Source organism: Pomacea canaliculata, linkage group LG10 (genome assembly GCF_003073045.1).
Source record: "Pomacea canaliculata isolate SZHN2017 linkage group LG10, ASM307304v1, whole genome shotgun sequence".
Classification (NCBI taxonomy): Eukaryota; Metazoa; Mollusca; class Gastropoda; order Architaenioglossa; family Ampullariidae; genus Pomacea; species Pomacea canaliculata.
This window is the reverse complement of record NC_037599.1, coordinates 21,420,216-21,435,900: the sequence shown is the minus strand read 5'-3', so window position 1 is coordinate 21,435,900 and position 15,685 is coordinate 21,420,216. Positions and strand designations below refer to the sequence as shown.

General features: G+C 39.2%; 1 protein-coding gene across 5 annotated transcripts in view; it reads left to right on the top strand.

Annotated features, from left to right (window-relative positions):
- The first annotated feature begins 2,055 nt into the window (after window positions 1–2,055).
- LOC112574485 (patj homolog) overlaps window positions 2,056–15,685 on the top strand; it is a 105,434-nt gene continuing 91,804 nt past the window's right edge. For 4 of the 5 annotated variants that reach the window (XM_025255597.1, XM_025255596.1, XM_025255593.1 and 1 more), the window contains exons 1-4: window positions 2,467–2,535; window positions 3,477–3,537; window positions 4,107–4,246; window positions 4,634–5,001. In XM_025255597.1, coding sequence (XP_025111382.1) covers window positions 3,522–3,537; window positions 4,107–4,246; window positions 4,634–5,001 — 524 coding nt within the window. In that variant the 5' untranslated portion in view covers window positions 2,467–2,535; window positions 3,477–3,521. Of the gene's footprint in view, window positions 2,125–2,466; window positions 2,536–3,476; window positions 3,538–4,106; window positions 4,247–4,633; window positions 5,002–15,685 lie in introns of those variants that run through there. The other variant, XM_025255592.1, reaches the window with a different exon arrangement.

The following is a 15,685-nucleotide window of genomic DNA, read 5'->3' as shown; positions in this document are numbered from 1 at the left end:
GGCAGTGTGATGACACAAGTCACATGATGTTTTCTGTCCAATGTGCTTTTGATTAATCAAATAATTTTTTTTAAAGGGATTGGGGCAGATAATACAAAGTCGTCTGCTGTTCAGGAACGAGGTGGAGTCGACAGAAGGTGTGCTGGGTAATAAGCAAAATGAATTGCTTGCGTGGTATCCTCTGGAAGATTTATTATTATTTTGGATGAAAACACTGTAAGACGATTTATTCTTGCTGTTATTGAGCGTTCTGAAGTACTTTTCGAGTTTCTATGTGAGTGGTCGATAGTTATTTGAGAATAGTCCACGTAATGTGTATGGTACTAATGATGCTACAGAAAAAGACTAATGGAAAAAGGTAAGTGGTGATAACAAATTCTGGTAATTCTTGAATGTCATGCGTTGTATTTAGTGGACGGAGAAATGAGTTACTCGCATAGATTTTCCCTGCATTGATTGTGAAAGAAGATCAATGGCTGTTCCAGTAAGTAGAATTTGTTTCATTTATGTTGTTGGACAGAAAAATCGGGTACAATCCCGTTAAACAGAGGGGAGTGGAACTAAGCAGACTGAACAGTGGAGAGTGGGACGTGGAGTTGTTTGCTGTTGATAAAACTGTTTTTAATGAACCCGGTTATAGAGATACATGCATGGCCACAGGAATTTTAGCTACCGTGCAGCGAAACAATGGAACTATCTCCTTTTCCATGTCCACCACCTACCCACTATTGAATCCTTTATTAAACGTGCATTGAAAACGCACCTCTTCCTTAAACATTACTCCTGACACCATTTCCAACCATGCTAGTCCTTTCTCACATCCTTCTTTTTGCAATATCATGTTACTCCAAGCTATTGTTCTTGGTTCCTCTTTGCGTTTTCTGTATTTGATTTTATTCTTCGTTAATACTGTTGTTTATTCTTTTGTAGTTCATATGTTCTTTGTTTCCTGTCCCTCATATGCTGTCCATGTTTCGTTCTTGTTCTTAAGCGCTAAGGGCATTCTCCTCAAGAGTGTGAGTATGCGCTTTACAAATTTTGCATTTATTATATTAGTGACTCTTGTGCATCAGTTAAAAATGAGGTCTTGGCCTTGTAAAGTCGCATGAATAAATGTGAAGTTCCACCGGTGGTGCGGTACATACATTTGTTGAATGGAGCAACGAGCCTCCTTTCCCAATATGTTAGGCTGACAACCTTGTTCTTGCTACTAACATCTCTTCCTTCTGATCACTCTGCTGTCTTCTGCACGCTTGATTTCTCTCCGACTTCTCATATCACCGTCACATTCTTTTCTTCTTGTTCCGACAGTCGCCCCCCAGTGGAGCATAGGCCCGCAACTACACCCAGCCATCGGGCCCGGTTTTGGGTGTCCCTTTCCAGTTGGGATCATGTCATACCAGCTGCCGATGGCTTTCGCCAGCACACGTCATTTATAGGCCCTTCCGAAGAGGGATCTTCATGTCCAGGCTCTTGTGCTTGTGGTGTGTAAACCGTGTATTTGCAGTTTCTGTAGCATTTTTTTTTAAACAGGGTGGAGTTGCTAGCCCCACGCTCCTCCATCAGGGCTTGTGCCTTTGTGCATGTGTGTTTCTATGTTGTATGAGTGCATACATGCATTTATAGTGCCTATATACCCTATTGAGGTGTGGACACGCGCCCGTCTCCGTGTAAAAGCACTTTGAGCCCGGCTGGTGCTGGGGAAAGGTGCAGTATTATTTTTATTTAATGTAGTCACAGTTATGGGTGAGAGCACTACACCAGACCAATCGATTAGTCAAACAGAGTATCACCATGACGATGTGCATTCGTGTAATTGTATGTTAAAAAATATGTTCTCAAATCTAACTCGAAACTCGCAAACGTAAGATGATCAATGCTTAATATAGTTAGCGAATTAGCATTTTTTTAAATGAATATAGCAATAATAATAAGCAAATATAACATTTTAATTGGACAAGGAAAAAAAGAGAGATCTAATGCCCAGCTGTGAGAAATGAAAAAAAAAATCGATTTCCAACATCCGTGAGGTTATCCATGTAATTTGGGCAAGAGTGAAGTTCACAACGCACTGAAGTTGTAGGACACTTACTTGATAAACGGACGGGTGATTCGGCAGCACGAGTAAGTCAGATTATTATTTGAAACGATAACTGATTAATAATCTACTTCAGACTACCCTTTTGTGTATCATATGCGTTCATGAGCGGTCACTCTGCAAACGGCGTATCGTAGTAATTATAAGAGCCTAACTATACTATACATACCTCGACGGAGCTATATAACTCCGTGTTTTACAAGTTGTCATTAATTTTTCAGTACCTGAAAAGCACGCTATATATATAAACATATATACGAGGTTCACAATTTGGCACAAATTAATATCCTGATGAGACCTAGAAGCAGAAAAATCGTCGGTATCGGCAATTTTTCATCCACAACAATGTCTGCACATGCGCGTGATATTGAGCGTGAACTTCCGGCATAAACAGCACACTTTTGGGAAGTTCCGAAATTTTCGGTCTAAAAAGTTTTGTAAGTTGGTCAAATTAATCGACTTTGCCTTTATTTACTTTCTTAATTATTAATTCCTAACAATTTATATTGTCAGTCTTAATAACTTTTAGAATTAAAAAGTATCTCTTTACATTCTTGTGCGCTGTGTGTAGTTAACTGCTCGGGTCAACGAAGGAAAAAAATATCCCAAGACAATAATAAATACATTTCAAAAATATAAATAATGCATTTATTGTAACATTACCCTTTTTAGTGTTTATTTTTCCGACAGTGAGGAAACTATTAGTATGTAGTATGATGAGCTTACTGGTATGAGTGGCAAATTCTGCAAACAAAAGATCATGACGACATATTTGATATGCAATCATTCGAAAGACAATGTATGCCGGCCCCGCCCTTTGTCGGTGTCATCTTTGCTATTTTAAACATTTTACAAGATGCTTTAATTTAAGCTGATGCTAACCATATTCATTTGTTTAAGTTATATCCTCAAATGCGCCGTTAAAGATGGCCCATTACTATACAATTGTCCTGGTTAGTAAAAATAATAATAAATACAGTCAGCATCGTCAGTCGCAGTCTTTGCTGTGTAACAATGGAAAAGGCCCCAAATACTTATTCATGTAAAGTGGTAATAGGATAAACCGATTAATCCAGAAAGGAATGAAATCAGTATACTCTCCTTACAAAGTAAAATAAATCATTCAAGACGATGTATTTTTTTTCCTGTTTTTTTTTTTTTTTATGTTAGAAATTTGATTCATACCCGTATAATAACGGTCGTACAAAGTTTACCCATCATTATTTGCATTAGACAGTGTAGCTGGAAAATGAATAATTAGCTTTCATTTTTATTGGATTAGCTTTTTGTAACCATTTGAACTATTTTGTTTCTACTTTCTGATGCAGCATATAACAGTAATCATGGCAGAAAATATTTGTTTCTTTTTCACTTTTAGATTACTTTTTGTGTGATGCTGTAAAACAGAAGCTAAATATTCACTATGTCACTGGTGACAGGTAAGTGGTGGTGTTTTGGTTTTTGTTTTAGTGTCATTAAAGGTAGGTAAAGTATATTTGAGAAATAGTTATTGTAATACTGAATGTCAACAGCCCTTTATTATGCTCATAAAGACCACACATTAGTATATATATATTACCTTTTTGCTTGTAATTGTTAAGATCTTTTCTGTTCTCTTTATTTTTGCAAACCACACACATGCAAAATCATAACAAAGTTTGAAAATTAATGTCTACTGCTAATCAGTGAAAGCACATTATTTCTCTAATACTTTTTAAAAAAATGTTTGCATGTTCAAATACATGGGCTGAGTAGATGGACAAAAGTGTTTAAGTTTGTTTGCTTTTTGTTTTGTAAATGCTTTTCCCCCATCAAAGAGAGAGTATGTGCCTATAAATTATCATTATTGATCATCTTAATGGTAGCAAAACTTACAAGTGCTGAATCATTTTCATTAGTGTATATAATTTTGTCATAAACTACAAGTATATTATGCCACACATGTACATCTGTGTAAACATCAGATAATTAATCAGGTAAGCAGCATTTTCTTTTTCATATCTTTCAGATGCTGAAACTGCAGCTGAATATCTTGAGCGACTGCAGTCTCGTCTATGGGAGATAGGAGACCATAGCCGTGATGATGACATTGCTTCCATTATCTGCATGCTTGACAGTCCTCTCTTCAAGCGTTTGCTTACCCTGGAGGTATCAATAATCATAATTGATAATTTAGAGCAGATATTGTTTGTTCTCAATGTTTTATAACTTGAATATTTTTAACGTATTCACACCAGTGTACATCATATGAAAGCTGTTAGTATTTTAATTTAGTCTTTTATAATGGGGTGGGTTACCATTTTGGGAACACTAGTTTTGTCACCTAGAATTTAAATGTGGTATCTGCTATGTGGTAAGCCAGGATCCAATGTGTTAAAATACAATTTAGGGTAATAAATTGTCTACCCTTTCTAGTTGGAAAACCTTGGGTAAAAATTAAAAAATTTATGTGAGTAGTATCATGTTAAATTTGTTTCCATATTGTCAGTTTTCTTCCTTTATTTTAACAGTTGTAAATATTATTTTAATTTTTAGGAATCCATGCTAGACCTAAACCAGCTGTCAAAAACACAGCCTCTGACTGAGGATAGTTTTGACTTTTCACCTACTGGGGAGTTGCTTCTTGCTGAAGGATATGCAGGGCATGATGTTTCTGCTGCCTCAACTCTCAGTCTACGTGCACCTTTTTCTGGGCCTGGTAGTGCTATATCAACACATAGCTACAACATTGAGTTCCAGCGGTCTCTTGAGCGAGCAGCCAAAGGAAGAGAGATGGAAACTATTAACTTATACAAACCAGAGAATACTTCTCTGGGATTTAGCGTGATTGGCCTTAAAGATGAGGAGAAAGGAGAGCTTGGCATTTATGTTCAAGACATACAGCCAGCAGGAATTGCAGCTCAGTGAGTATACTTTCCTATTGTACAAAAAGTATAGGCATGTGTCTTCATTGTTTAATTAGGAGCGGTATCTGTAATGATAGTGATAGAACACTAGGACTGCTCTTGCTTCAAGAGTGGTGATTGTATTAATGATGATAAAAAACAAGGGAAGAAAAATATTATTAAATGTATACATCATTTTTTTTCAACTTTTTTTTTATTATTTTGATTTTTTTTAGCTTGGTGGCAGAAGGTGGGGAAGGAGGGCAACAAACAAATGTGGATTTGTTTAATAATTATTAATTTTAAACAATATCAAAGTTATTTATCTACTTACAGATTAGACCTATATTGTACATCCATAGTAAAATAAAAAATAATGTATAAAATAACTTTTTTATAGTAGACACAATTAGAAACTATGGTACCAGAGGAATTGCACTAGTTGCTTTCATCAGTTCCCTGGTCCTAATAGTTGGTATTTCCAATAATCTTTTTTCAAATTCCTGCAGTTTTTTTTTTCTTTTCACTTTTCTTTACTTACTGTATGTGCCTTGCATCATGCAAGAAAAAGTTGGGCGCCCTACCCAATATCTTTGCACAGTGACCATCTTGGAAACTTTCACAGTTTGTTTATCTGGCCTTATGACCTCCCCTTTCGTTAACATCTATAGAAGCTGGTAATCTCATTTCTTTGCCATCTTTCGCAAAGAAAACATATTCCAGCAATCTTACGGGCTCATGAATAAGGTGAGCTATTGCAACTGTTTGAAGGATAATATTTAAAAAAAATTTAAATACTTCATAATTTTAGACCAGTGGATTTGATTTGCCAGCAGGAACTAAAAGGAGTGTTTACCTAATGACCAGACTCACAGGCCTTTAATTTAGCAAATTTATTACTTGCAAGCAAGGTATATATAAAAAAATCACAGGGCATTGCTTGCCAAATGTTAATTAAGAATTTGTTTTAGAGATGATTTTACCATTTGCTTTTGATCTTTTGCTTTGTTATTATCTCCCTTGGAATATATTTCAACATGTGAACATGGTAAGGCATGCTGCAGTAAAAGCTAGACATCTACATCAGAAATACTTTTTATTTTTTAAGTATAACATTGTAAATGGCATTCTTTATTTTCCCCTCAGTTCTTTTTACTCATATTCTACATTTTGCTGATATTATTGATAGCATGCATTCACCATGCCAAAAAATAAAAGATATACTTTATTTTGAAAACTATTCAGAGATTCAGTAAAAGTAGTGTTGGAAATATAAATGGACTTTTTAAGGTATTTAGCCTTATAGCTTGAAGTGTGAATAAGCATAGTCCTTTACAGCATACCATATTTTGGCCATCATGCATTTTCATAAACTATGTCATATCTGTTGCTCTGTTAAAAGTCTCACTAGACACAATGTGCATTCATCAGTAATGTGCACATAAAAACATACACGTAGAGGATTATTTAAAAAGCATACAATCGGAAGATCAATTCTTCTGAATGGTTGTTGGAATGCAGAATAGTTGAATTATAAGGTATTCAAGACATACGAATGCTAAAAAAAAAACTGTGTATGCTCCTGTGAGTCAAGATGTGGCAGCTGTGAGGTTGTATTGATTTGATTCACTAAGATTTCTCATCAACAGTTTCCTATTACTTTCTTTGCACAACAATAAAGAAACACTACAGTGAACAGTGAACAAAAAGATTGAACCATGCATTAAGAAATATTTTTATGAGTTAATCTTTATTGTTTGTTAACACAAAATGTGATCAGTACATAAATAATATTTAGTATATGGCCTAATTAATTTTGAAAATGATTGATATTTCCTTGTTACTTGGTTCCTTTTTGCATTTTCTGTATTTGTTTTTCATTATTGGTACTGTTTTATCCTTTCTTAGTTAATATGTTGTTTGTTCGTCTGCCCCTCATAGGTTAGCCATGTCTTATTCTTGTTCTTAAGCACTAAGAGCATGCTCCTTTGAAGTGTGAGTATGCACTTTACAAATTTAATTCATTATATAATAATAATGATTTATATAGCTCCTTTCGAAAGATTTGCTCCAAGCGCTTTACATAAATTATGCATAAACTAAATCATTAACAACCATGCACCCATATTCATATATAACAGACACTTCTACAACATGCACTACTCATACACAAAGTAAATTACAGACATGCTTATACACGCTTGTGGTCAGGACAGGGTCTCAATGAAGTTTTATTTTGGAAATATTTTGAAATAACTACACATAAAAACAGAATTGCCAACAACATTCAAACAAGTGACATTTAAATTTTGTTTTTGATTAAAGACATCTGAAGTAAGTGTTTTCTTATAATTCTCTTTTCTATTACTTGTACATTGATTTAGAAAAAAAACGTAACACTATAAATTTGCTGTAAAAGCATGCTAAAATGGCATAAAAACTTACCATAGTGCATTGTTTCCCTATGGACATTATTGTAAACATTTGAACAAAGAAAAGATAATTATTTTATATCGTTTTATGAAACAAACAGCTGTAATATTTATATTTGTAAGAAAACTTATACAGCAAATAAAAAAATAATGTGTTAAGTGCTATGATTCCTGTGCTTGCATAGAACATTTATCAATAATCCAGACCCTGTTCCTCCATTAGCAGGTCTTAAAAAATTGCATTATATTAAAATATGTATTGTTTTATTATTTATCTTTATGGTATAGTTCTGATTTGGGCAGTATCCATTACTGGAAAATCTTATGTCAAACTAGTGGTTTGAGGAAAAAGTAATGTGATGAAATACCTGTGTGGGTACTTACATTAAGTTGCACTTGAGCATTGGAGTGTAACATTGCATTCCAATATTTTTATCCTTGTAGGTAATAATATGGTAGATGTAGAAATGTTTCTGTTCTTGCAGGTAGTGTTAATTGTTAAATGTAGTTACAATCAGTTCACAAGTCTGCGATAGAGTGATAATGAAGTATAATTATGTCATATGTTTACAGTGCTATATTCAAAATATAAAAATTATTTCTGGTTGTACATATGCTGACGTCTAGCTTTTACTGCAGGTCTCACCATGTTCACTTGTAGAAATGCATTCTAAGGGAGATAATGACAAAGCAAAAGATCAAAAACAAATGGTAAAATGATCTCTTCTAAAACCAAAATTCTTAATTAACATTTGGCTAACAACCTTGCGATACCAATACCATCCACATGCACGCACAAAGGAATACACACACAGGGTGGAGGAAACCTAAGTACATGGAGAGAACCACAGAGTCAGCATGTAATTATGTTATATCCAGAAAGGAATATCAAGTTGCATATAAAATTACAACACAGTTGCCATTGCTGTGGTGACTGATGCTTTTGCCCAGGTGGTATTGTTTCAGTGTTCTGCTGTCTGCTGTCATGCAACCTTTTTTTTTGAGAAACATTGATAACATGTTCTCCAGCATTTTCTGAGTTCTCCAGCATTTTCTGAAATATCAAATATCTTTGTTACATTTTAGCTCTTTTTATCTGTCACTCAGTATTTTTAATTATTGAAACACCAAGAACTTTGTGAGTTATGGATACATTTCATTCTAAACATTTGACCACCATCTCCACATCGATCTGGAGCACAAAAAATGTGCATGGTTACATGCATATATGGTTACACCTGTTATCCTACTGAGGAACAGAGAGTGTGCTATTGTAATATAATACAAGTTGTTGAACAAGATTTGCATTAAGTTGAAAAGAATTCCATTCATTCAAGTGGGGAGCACTAAGGTTAGAAAAAAATATCAACTTACTATATAACACATCCTAATTCCTAAATGTAAAATGCTTTTTCCAGCTTAGCTAGATTAGTTAAATTATTTTAATGGGGAATAATAACTCATTTTTATTTAAATGTGTGTTGGCTGTTTCGGCGAGAAAATGTTTTCACCTACAGGGCTTCTGCTAAGGCTAAATTCTTTGGGTCCCAGGGACCCCTTCTTCAGATTTCTAAGGGGTCCCAGGCTAACTCTAAGGGGTCCCTTCACAATGTGAAAAAAAAAAATCAACAAATCAACATACTTTGTTCAACTGCCTTTCAGGCACACAAAGCACTGAAATGTCTAGTCAGAAACGGCGAGATTTCTGTGCCATGAAGTCTGGAAGCATCTGTGATGAGCTTATGCTTACTGTACTTGGGGTGCTCACTTTCCGTTTCTGAGAGGATGATTTTAACTATGCTGTAAACATTTTGGAAATAGGTTAATGGAACTCTTCTCGATAGGGAAAAAAACTCAGTGCAAGGGAAGTTACTCTCACCTTGTAGCAGACGACAATAGATTGGGCTACGATGTCAGACACTACACTTGCCCAATTTTGTATCTGTTCTTCGCTCAAATTTGAAGGGGTCCCCTGGGACCCCATTGACGAAAATTGAAGGGGTCCTCTGAACTTTTAATGCGTACTGTACGCAATTTTCTGCGTATGCAGAAGCCCTGACCTAGAGGTGATTTTGCACTACGGTGGGAGAGGGAAAGAAACTAGAATACATGGAGATAACCCTGATGGCCTGCCCTGAAAACAGGTGTCACATACAGAAAATATTCTGTAGAGAACCCAGGGCCTCTCTCTGCTTTCACAAAAAAGTATTTTAACCACCACTACACTAATGACTGCCCTGTATATGTGTGTGAATGTATATTTATACATAGATTTATGTGTGCATGTATATTGTATTTTGGGGTGGCAGGCAGCAAAGAGAACTAGTTCCCCAAAAGCCTATCCTGTCCATTTGACATGACTAAATGTGTGTGCGTGTGTGTACACTTATGTTTATTTACTTATATTTCTAATGAACCATTAAACAAAATGCGTGAAAAAAACAAATAAGCAAGAGAGGGAATACTGAAATTATTTGGTGTGTGGTGTACAGGTATGTGGAATAAAAAAAAATCCCTTGTGAATGTATTAGATATTATATAGAATTCATTTTTTAAACTGGGATTATGGATACATGAACATAGCAGTGCTCATCAGGGTGAAAGAATAAAGTATCTTGTATCTAGTAAGGAAGGGCGAGGCTAGTAAGGAAAGAAATGACACAGTTCTGCAGAGCAGATTAGGTATGCTATTTAATCAGAGACTCCTCAGTTAGCTAGATGTGTTTCTATCTCCGATGATTTATTGTCTCATCTGCACCGCACTGCAACATTTCAAGAGCTCAGCATTCTGGGACCTCGCGTGCTGTGGAGAGAGGCGACTGCTTCTGTATTGAGATGGGGTTGGGGTGTCAGCGTGCTTTGTGTGTGTGTTGTCTTGACAATGGCGACAAACACTACTCCCCCTTCCACCTTTCCCCCTGATTTGTCATCAATGCCTCGTCCATCATCAGAAGCTTTTACTGTGGTGTTATCTCATGGCAAATCTACCCGAACTCCCCCAGGGTTTCGTTTTTTACCCCTTCCTCCTCACACCCACCTCATTCACGAGCGAATTCCCTCACATACTGAGCCAGCAGTAATCTAGTCGAGCACTAATCCCATTTATGCACGAGGCCTCAAGTGCTGAGCAGCACGTCCCGGCGGGCCCCTCCCTCTCCGGAACGCGTGTCCAGCCATGCGACAGTGGTGCTTGCCCTCATGGAAATGTCTGGCATGCAAGGTCACAGGCAGATGCTGCATAATCGAAGGCAATGATTGTGTTTCTGGTCTGCCATTTGTATGCCGAATGTGTCAGTAACGTGCACCCCGTTTAGCTGGTGTCAGGCCGCCGGAGGCCGCGTGTCTTTCTCGAAGCATGTAGAACAGGGCCACCGACCGGATTTTCTGTAGACCACATCTACTTGGCACGCTCCTCCGCCTTGCACTCTCCACCACACCCCGCTACTGATTAGGCGCGTGCATGGCCTAGCTTCCCTTCTCGCTTTTGTACGGTTTCCTGACTACGGCTGAGATAGAGATGTTTGGCTAGCCTTAGACAGGAAGAACGTGACTGTACTGTCTCGGACAATTCCGAGTGCAGGATATAGTCTTTTTTCAGTTTTAAGTTGTCTAATGCTGTCTCGGCTGTTCCTTTAGAAACCTGGGACTTCACAGCATGGCGGAGCAGAGCTAGCAATAGCCATTGGAAAGAGGTAATCAAATTCAGCAGGACTGTGGGTAGGAATGAAAAACAGCAGTAAACACTTTTTAGCTTTTGAGAAATACCATAGACGTCTAATCTGTTGCTGATGTTTACATATTCTAATTTGAATGTGCAAAAATCTTCTCCTCTTGCCGTCCTTTTTCACTCCCCCTCCTCATCCCCAACATTGCTCGTTTTCTCTTCTGCAACTCTTCCCTTGCAGCCACTCAAAAGAGTAATAAATCATCCCTTAAAGGTAAGCAATATTTACGTATCTCATAATACAGCAGTTGTAGGTAGGAGGTTGTCCCATCTTCCTCGTCAGGAGCTGTCAATATTTATCGTTGTTATTGTTCGCGTTTATGTTTTCCAAAGTTCCTATTATTTTTTCATTCGACCGAAAGCGCGTGTAGCACTGTCTGGCTGTTGTGACGTTGTAGCTTTCTTTCAGCGTGACCTTTTGCATAGACCGAGCACACAGGATAATTAGCTGTCGCCAAGAACGAGTGGGGAAACAAAGAAAACGATGATGATCATGATGTGCAAGTAGCTGCTTTAACTCAATGTTGACGGCGCATTTTATGACTTCAAAAATAAAAACTATAGAACCATAATAGTAAATTTGTCACTAAACACTTCCAAAGAACAGGCGTTCAGGTACAGAGAGTATCTCTTGAAGCGAGAAGAAAGTCCAAAAACCTAAGAATCTCACTGTTATTAGTGACAAGCGACTCATCTCAGGCTCTTATGCTTATGGTCATTTTTCTTTGGTTATAAACTTTGCAGGAATAACATTTAAAAGGCCTAATGACCAAGCTGAGGGTTTTTTTTTTACTTGTTTTGAGTTTATTACAGAAAATTTCCCCCAAATGGGGAAGAAGTCTGTGTGTTTTTATACATCGATATCGTTTCTTGGGTGGAGAAAGCGTTTTTAAGAGTTCTGATTAAGTTAAGATTTTATTTTACCATATTGGCCTATTTGATGCAGCTCTGTGTGGAATCACACCAACAATAATACGACACATTCATATCCACCCTAAATTGACTCGTACCATCATGGTTCAGGCTTACATATGATCCTTATCATGCTCTGTATGATGAACATAGGCGCGAACCCTTCTGTGTTGTGTGCTAACAGGACATCACTGATTTGAACTCGTTTTGTGTATGTTGATTTTGAAAGGTCGGCGAAAGGGAGTTTTTGCTCAGATTCTGATAATTAGTTTCTTGCTAATTGCGAAACTTATTCCTTCGGAAAAATTACTCCAGAGCCTTTAAGCGTCAATATTGCTAATATTCGTATCATCCCCGTGGGGTGTTAGGATCGATTATTTGAAGCAAGCATGCATATTTAGTAATAGAGCTGAGCTGGTTAAAAAGTAATAACTTGGGTTAGACTAGAGCTTGCAGCGTTTGTAGCATTATATTTCGCCTTTACGGCCTGACCCAGACAGCCCTGCTCATCGTCAGTGCAACATTGGAGCAGCGATTCTGCTAAATACAAGGATCGTTTGCCGCGGTCGAGAAGCATCTCGCAGTGATGTGGTTACCCAACACGTCAGGCAGTCGAGTAGCTGGCTTCTCATCATCATAAAATACTTTTTTGTTGCAATTTTGCGGCCAGGAATTCTGGATCTGCTTAATATCTAATGCCAACTAGTATTCTTCTCCAACGTGTCAGCTGTGTGCGGTTAATTGATAAAAAGTTATGGCGTCTTCTGCGCACCTCTCTTCCAGTTTATTTCCCCCCCACCACCACCAAAAAAAAACAACAACAAACAAACAAAAAACCAATTCCACTCTTCCTCGCACATATGCGCTCGTATGCACACACACAACATGCATATACGCGCGCGTGCAGCACCCAGGCTCATATTTTTTTGTTGAGTCGTAACTTCCGGAACCCACAGCGAAATTCATATACAGAAGTGCTGTGTTACTGTTATTGATCCAGCAAACACACCGACAGGCTCAAAAACCAAAGGCCTCGGCAAACCTCATTGCTTAGTAGACTGCTGTGGAAGTAAACCTCCGCTGCTTTTTCTTTACAGCATTCTAGGTCTTTCTGTCTAGTGTTTGCCAGTTTGCCCGCCTCTTTCTCGCTGTCAAGCACACGTGCACATGTGTGCATTAAAAACACAAGCTCACACACATGGAAACGCTTCAGTGTGTGAAGTACTTTACACACAAATGTACGCTTCGTTGAAATTATCTAGTTTCGGCTATGCATAATGTGCCATCCAAATATTAGTGGAGAATTTATTGCTAGTCGATTAGTCACTGGATGCGGGGAGAAATGAATATTCATGTGAACGTTGTTTTTATAGTCGATGCACCAAGAAGGGCCACTACCGATTCCGACACTGCGCCCAGTATTTGTCTCCGACCGTGGTGTGCTTATGAGCTGCAGGAGGGGGAAAGGAGAAAATGGTCGGTCTCTGCGTGCTTTGCCCAACATGGCGGCCTGTGCCTGTGGGGGACGCGATGTTGACGATGACAGGGTGTCTTTGATGTCGAGGAAGTTATTAAAAAAATAATGGCATTAACGAGCAGAAGTGGGTAATGCCAGAAATGCGAGCAGAGGCGAAATGATCTTGAGCAAAAAGCAGTGATCATAGATGGTACGAGACCCGTTTGTGAAGTCGACACGTATGTGAAGGCCAGTGATGGAGAAGGATGACAGCACGCTGGATGGCAGTGTCGTAGAAGGTCTGTCTAGAAATGTTTTTTCGAAAGTAGGGAAAAGAGGCGGTAACTGATTTTCCAGACGGGTCTTCCAAGTTCCATGTTTTCCTACTTTATATATATATAAGCAAGAGGCATAGTTAGCTCTCCCCTTCCCCCTTTCGCCACACCCGACGTCAGCTGTGGGTGGTGATCGTCAGGGTCTGCTGCTTATTGACGCATGAGACAACAGAACCTCACTAACCTTGCTATCCCCCCTTCCCCCATTAACCACGCCTCCTACCATCCCACGCCACTTACGGGGCGCACTCTCCAGCTCGCGCATGCATGCGTGCACGTAGAGCACGCTCAACTTAGCACAGAGTGATCAATGTTGTTGCCGTGGTCGAGCGCTTGCTGGCATTTCCGCATTGTATCGAGTGCCGCGGCTTTCGATAGCGCTTGGAAGGAGCGGGGTGGGAGGGGGACTCTTGCAAGGACGGGGAAACCGCCATCACTGCCCACTGTGTCTGTCTTTCCTCGGACCGAAGCTGCTTGCAGGCCAGGGGGAGGGCAGCCGTGGTCGCAGACCAACTGCAAATACACTCTCGCGCATCCTCATCGAGCGACAAAGCACCCGACATGGACGGCTGTATGGGGATGTAGAGGGTGGGTAAGCCTGTGGGTGGATGAGCTTTGCTAAATCTCCTCCATTCACCTCCCTCTCGCTTGTCTTGTTGCTTTTTGATACTTCAACTGTAGCTGACCACATCGAAGCATTATCATCCTGGATGGGAGAGGTCTCCGTTATCATAATCCTTGTTGGCACCCGTCAGTCGTCCACCTCGTTTCCAGCGGATCGGACTTGGGTGGCTTTGCGCTGGCGCCCTCCTTTCCGTTCCTCTTACTTTTGCAGCGTTCTTCCTGTACCCGACTGACTGCAACCCATGCACTTCGTTGTGCCGTGCCGTGGAGATACTTAACCTCGGAACGTGTCGGTTCATACCCTCTTCTCTTCTGTTTTTTTTTTCGAATTGGAAGAGATGTAAAGCGCCATTTGTCAGCAGTCGCAAATCGTCGCCCACCCAGAGGCAGTAAGCACAGAGATCTGCTGGGAGTGTGTGTGTGAGGGGTGAATTCTTCCGTGGTACAAAGCTGATGCATTATTTATGCACCGGAAGTTCACTACCTTCAGCCCCCCTCGTATCTTGCTATTCTCAGAAGAGAATCATCTCGTTTTTGAACCAAGCCCAGTTGGAAAATACACCGAAACCTTGTTTATTTTAGGATCGTCGTTGATTGCCTTAAGATTTAGAGCTGCAGGTGAGACAAACGCGCAGCAATGAGTCAGCCACAAACAGGCGTGTCTTGAACAACCTGGAATCTTTCCTTTGCCAGTGACTTTTGATTTACGAGTCCCCTCCTTTTCCCCAAAGTGTGTGATCACTTCGTTTGTTTAAAGTGCTTAGATGTTAGAGAATTTGTGGATTTGTGATAGAGTTTGTAGATTGCAGCGCAGATAGCTTCTTGTAGCCGCAAAGAGTTTCAGCTGCTTCAGCCTAAACACGGCATTCCTCCCAGTGCACACGCATCGTATAATGCACCGCATATGATCCCAAGTACGATCACATCTCACAGTGATATGAGTCTTGGAGGCATAGTTTTTTTGGACCTGTGTTAAGCACGTGCACACTTCTGACGGGTAACAACAGATCTTGGTAGCAGGGGTGCTTGGTGTGTAGAGGTCACGTGCGCGTCTCTCTCTTGTTGCTCTCCTTGAGAGTCTCACACTGTCATTAACTCACAGGATGAAGTGTTGCGTTAACCGGAAGGGTTTGCATTGTAGCAGAGTAGTCAACGCACAGCTCATTAACTAAAAGGGAGAAGCATACATTTTGCTCCCACGGCAACATTGCAATTTTAG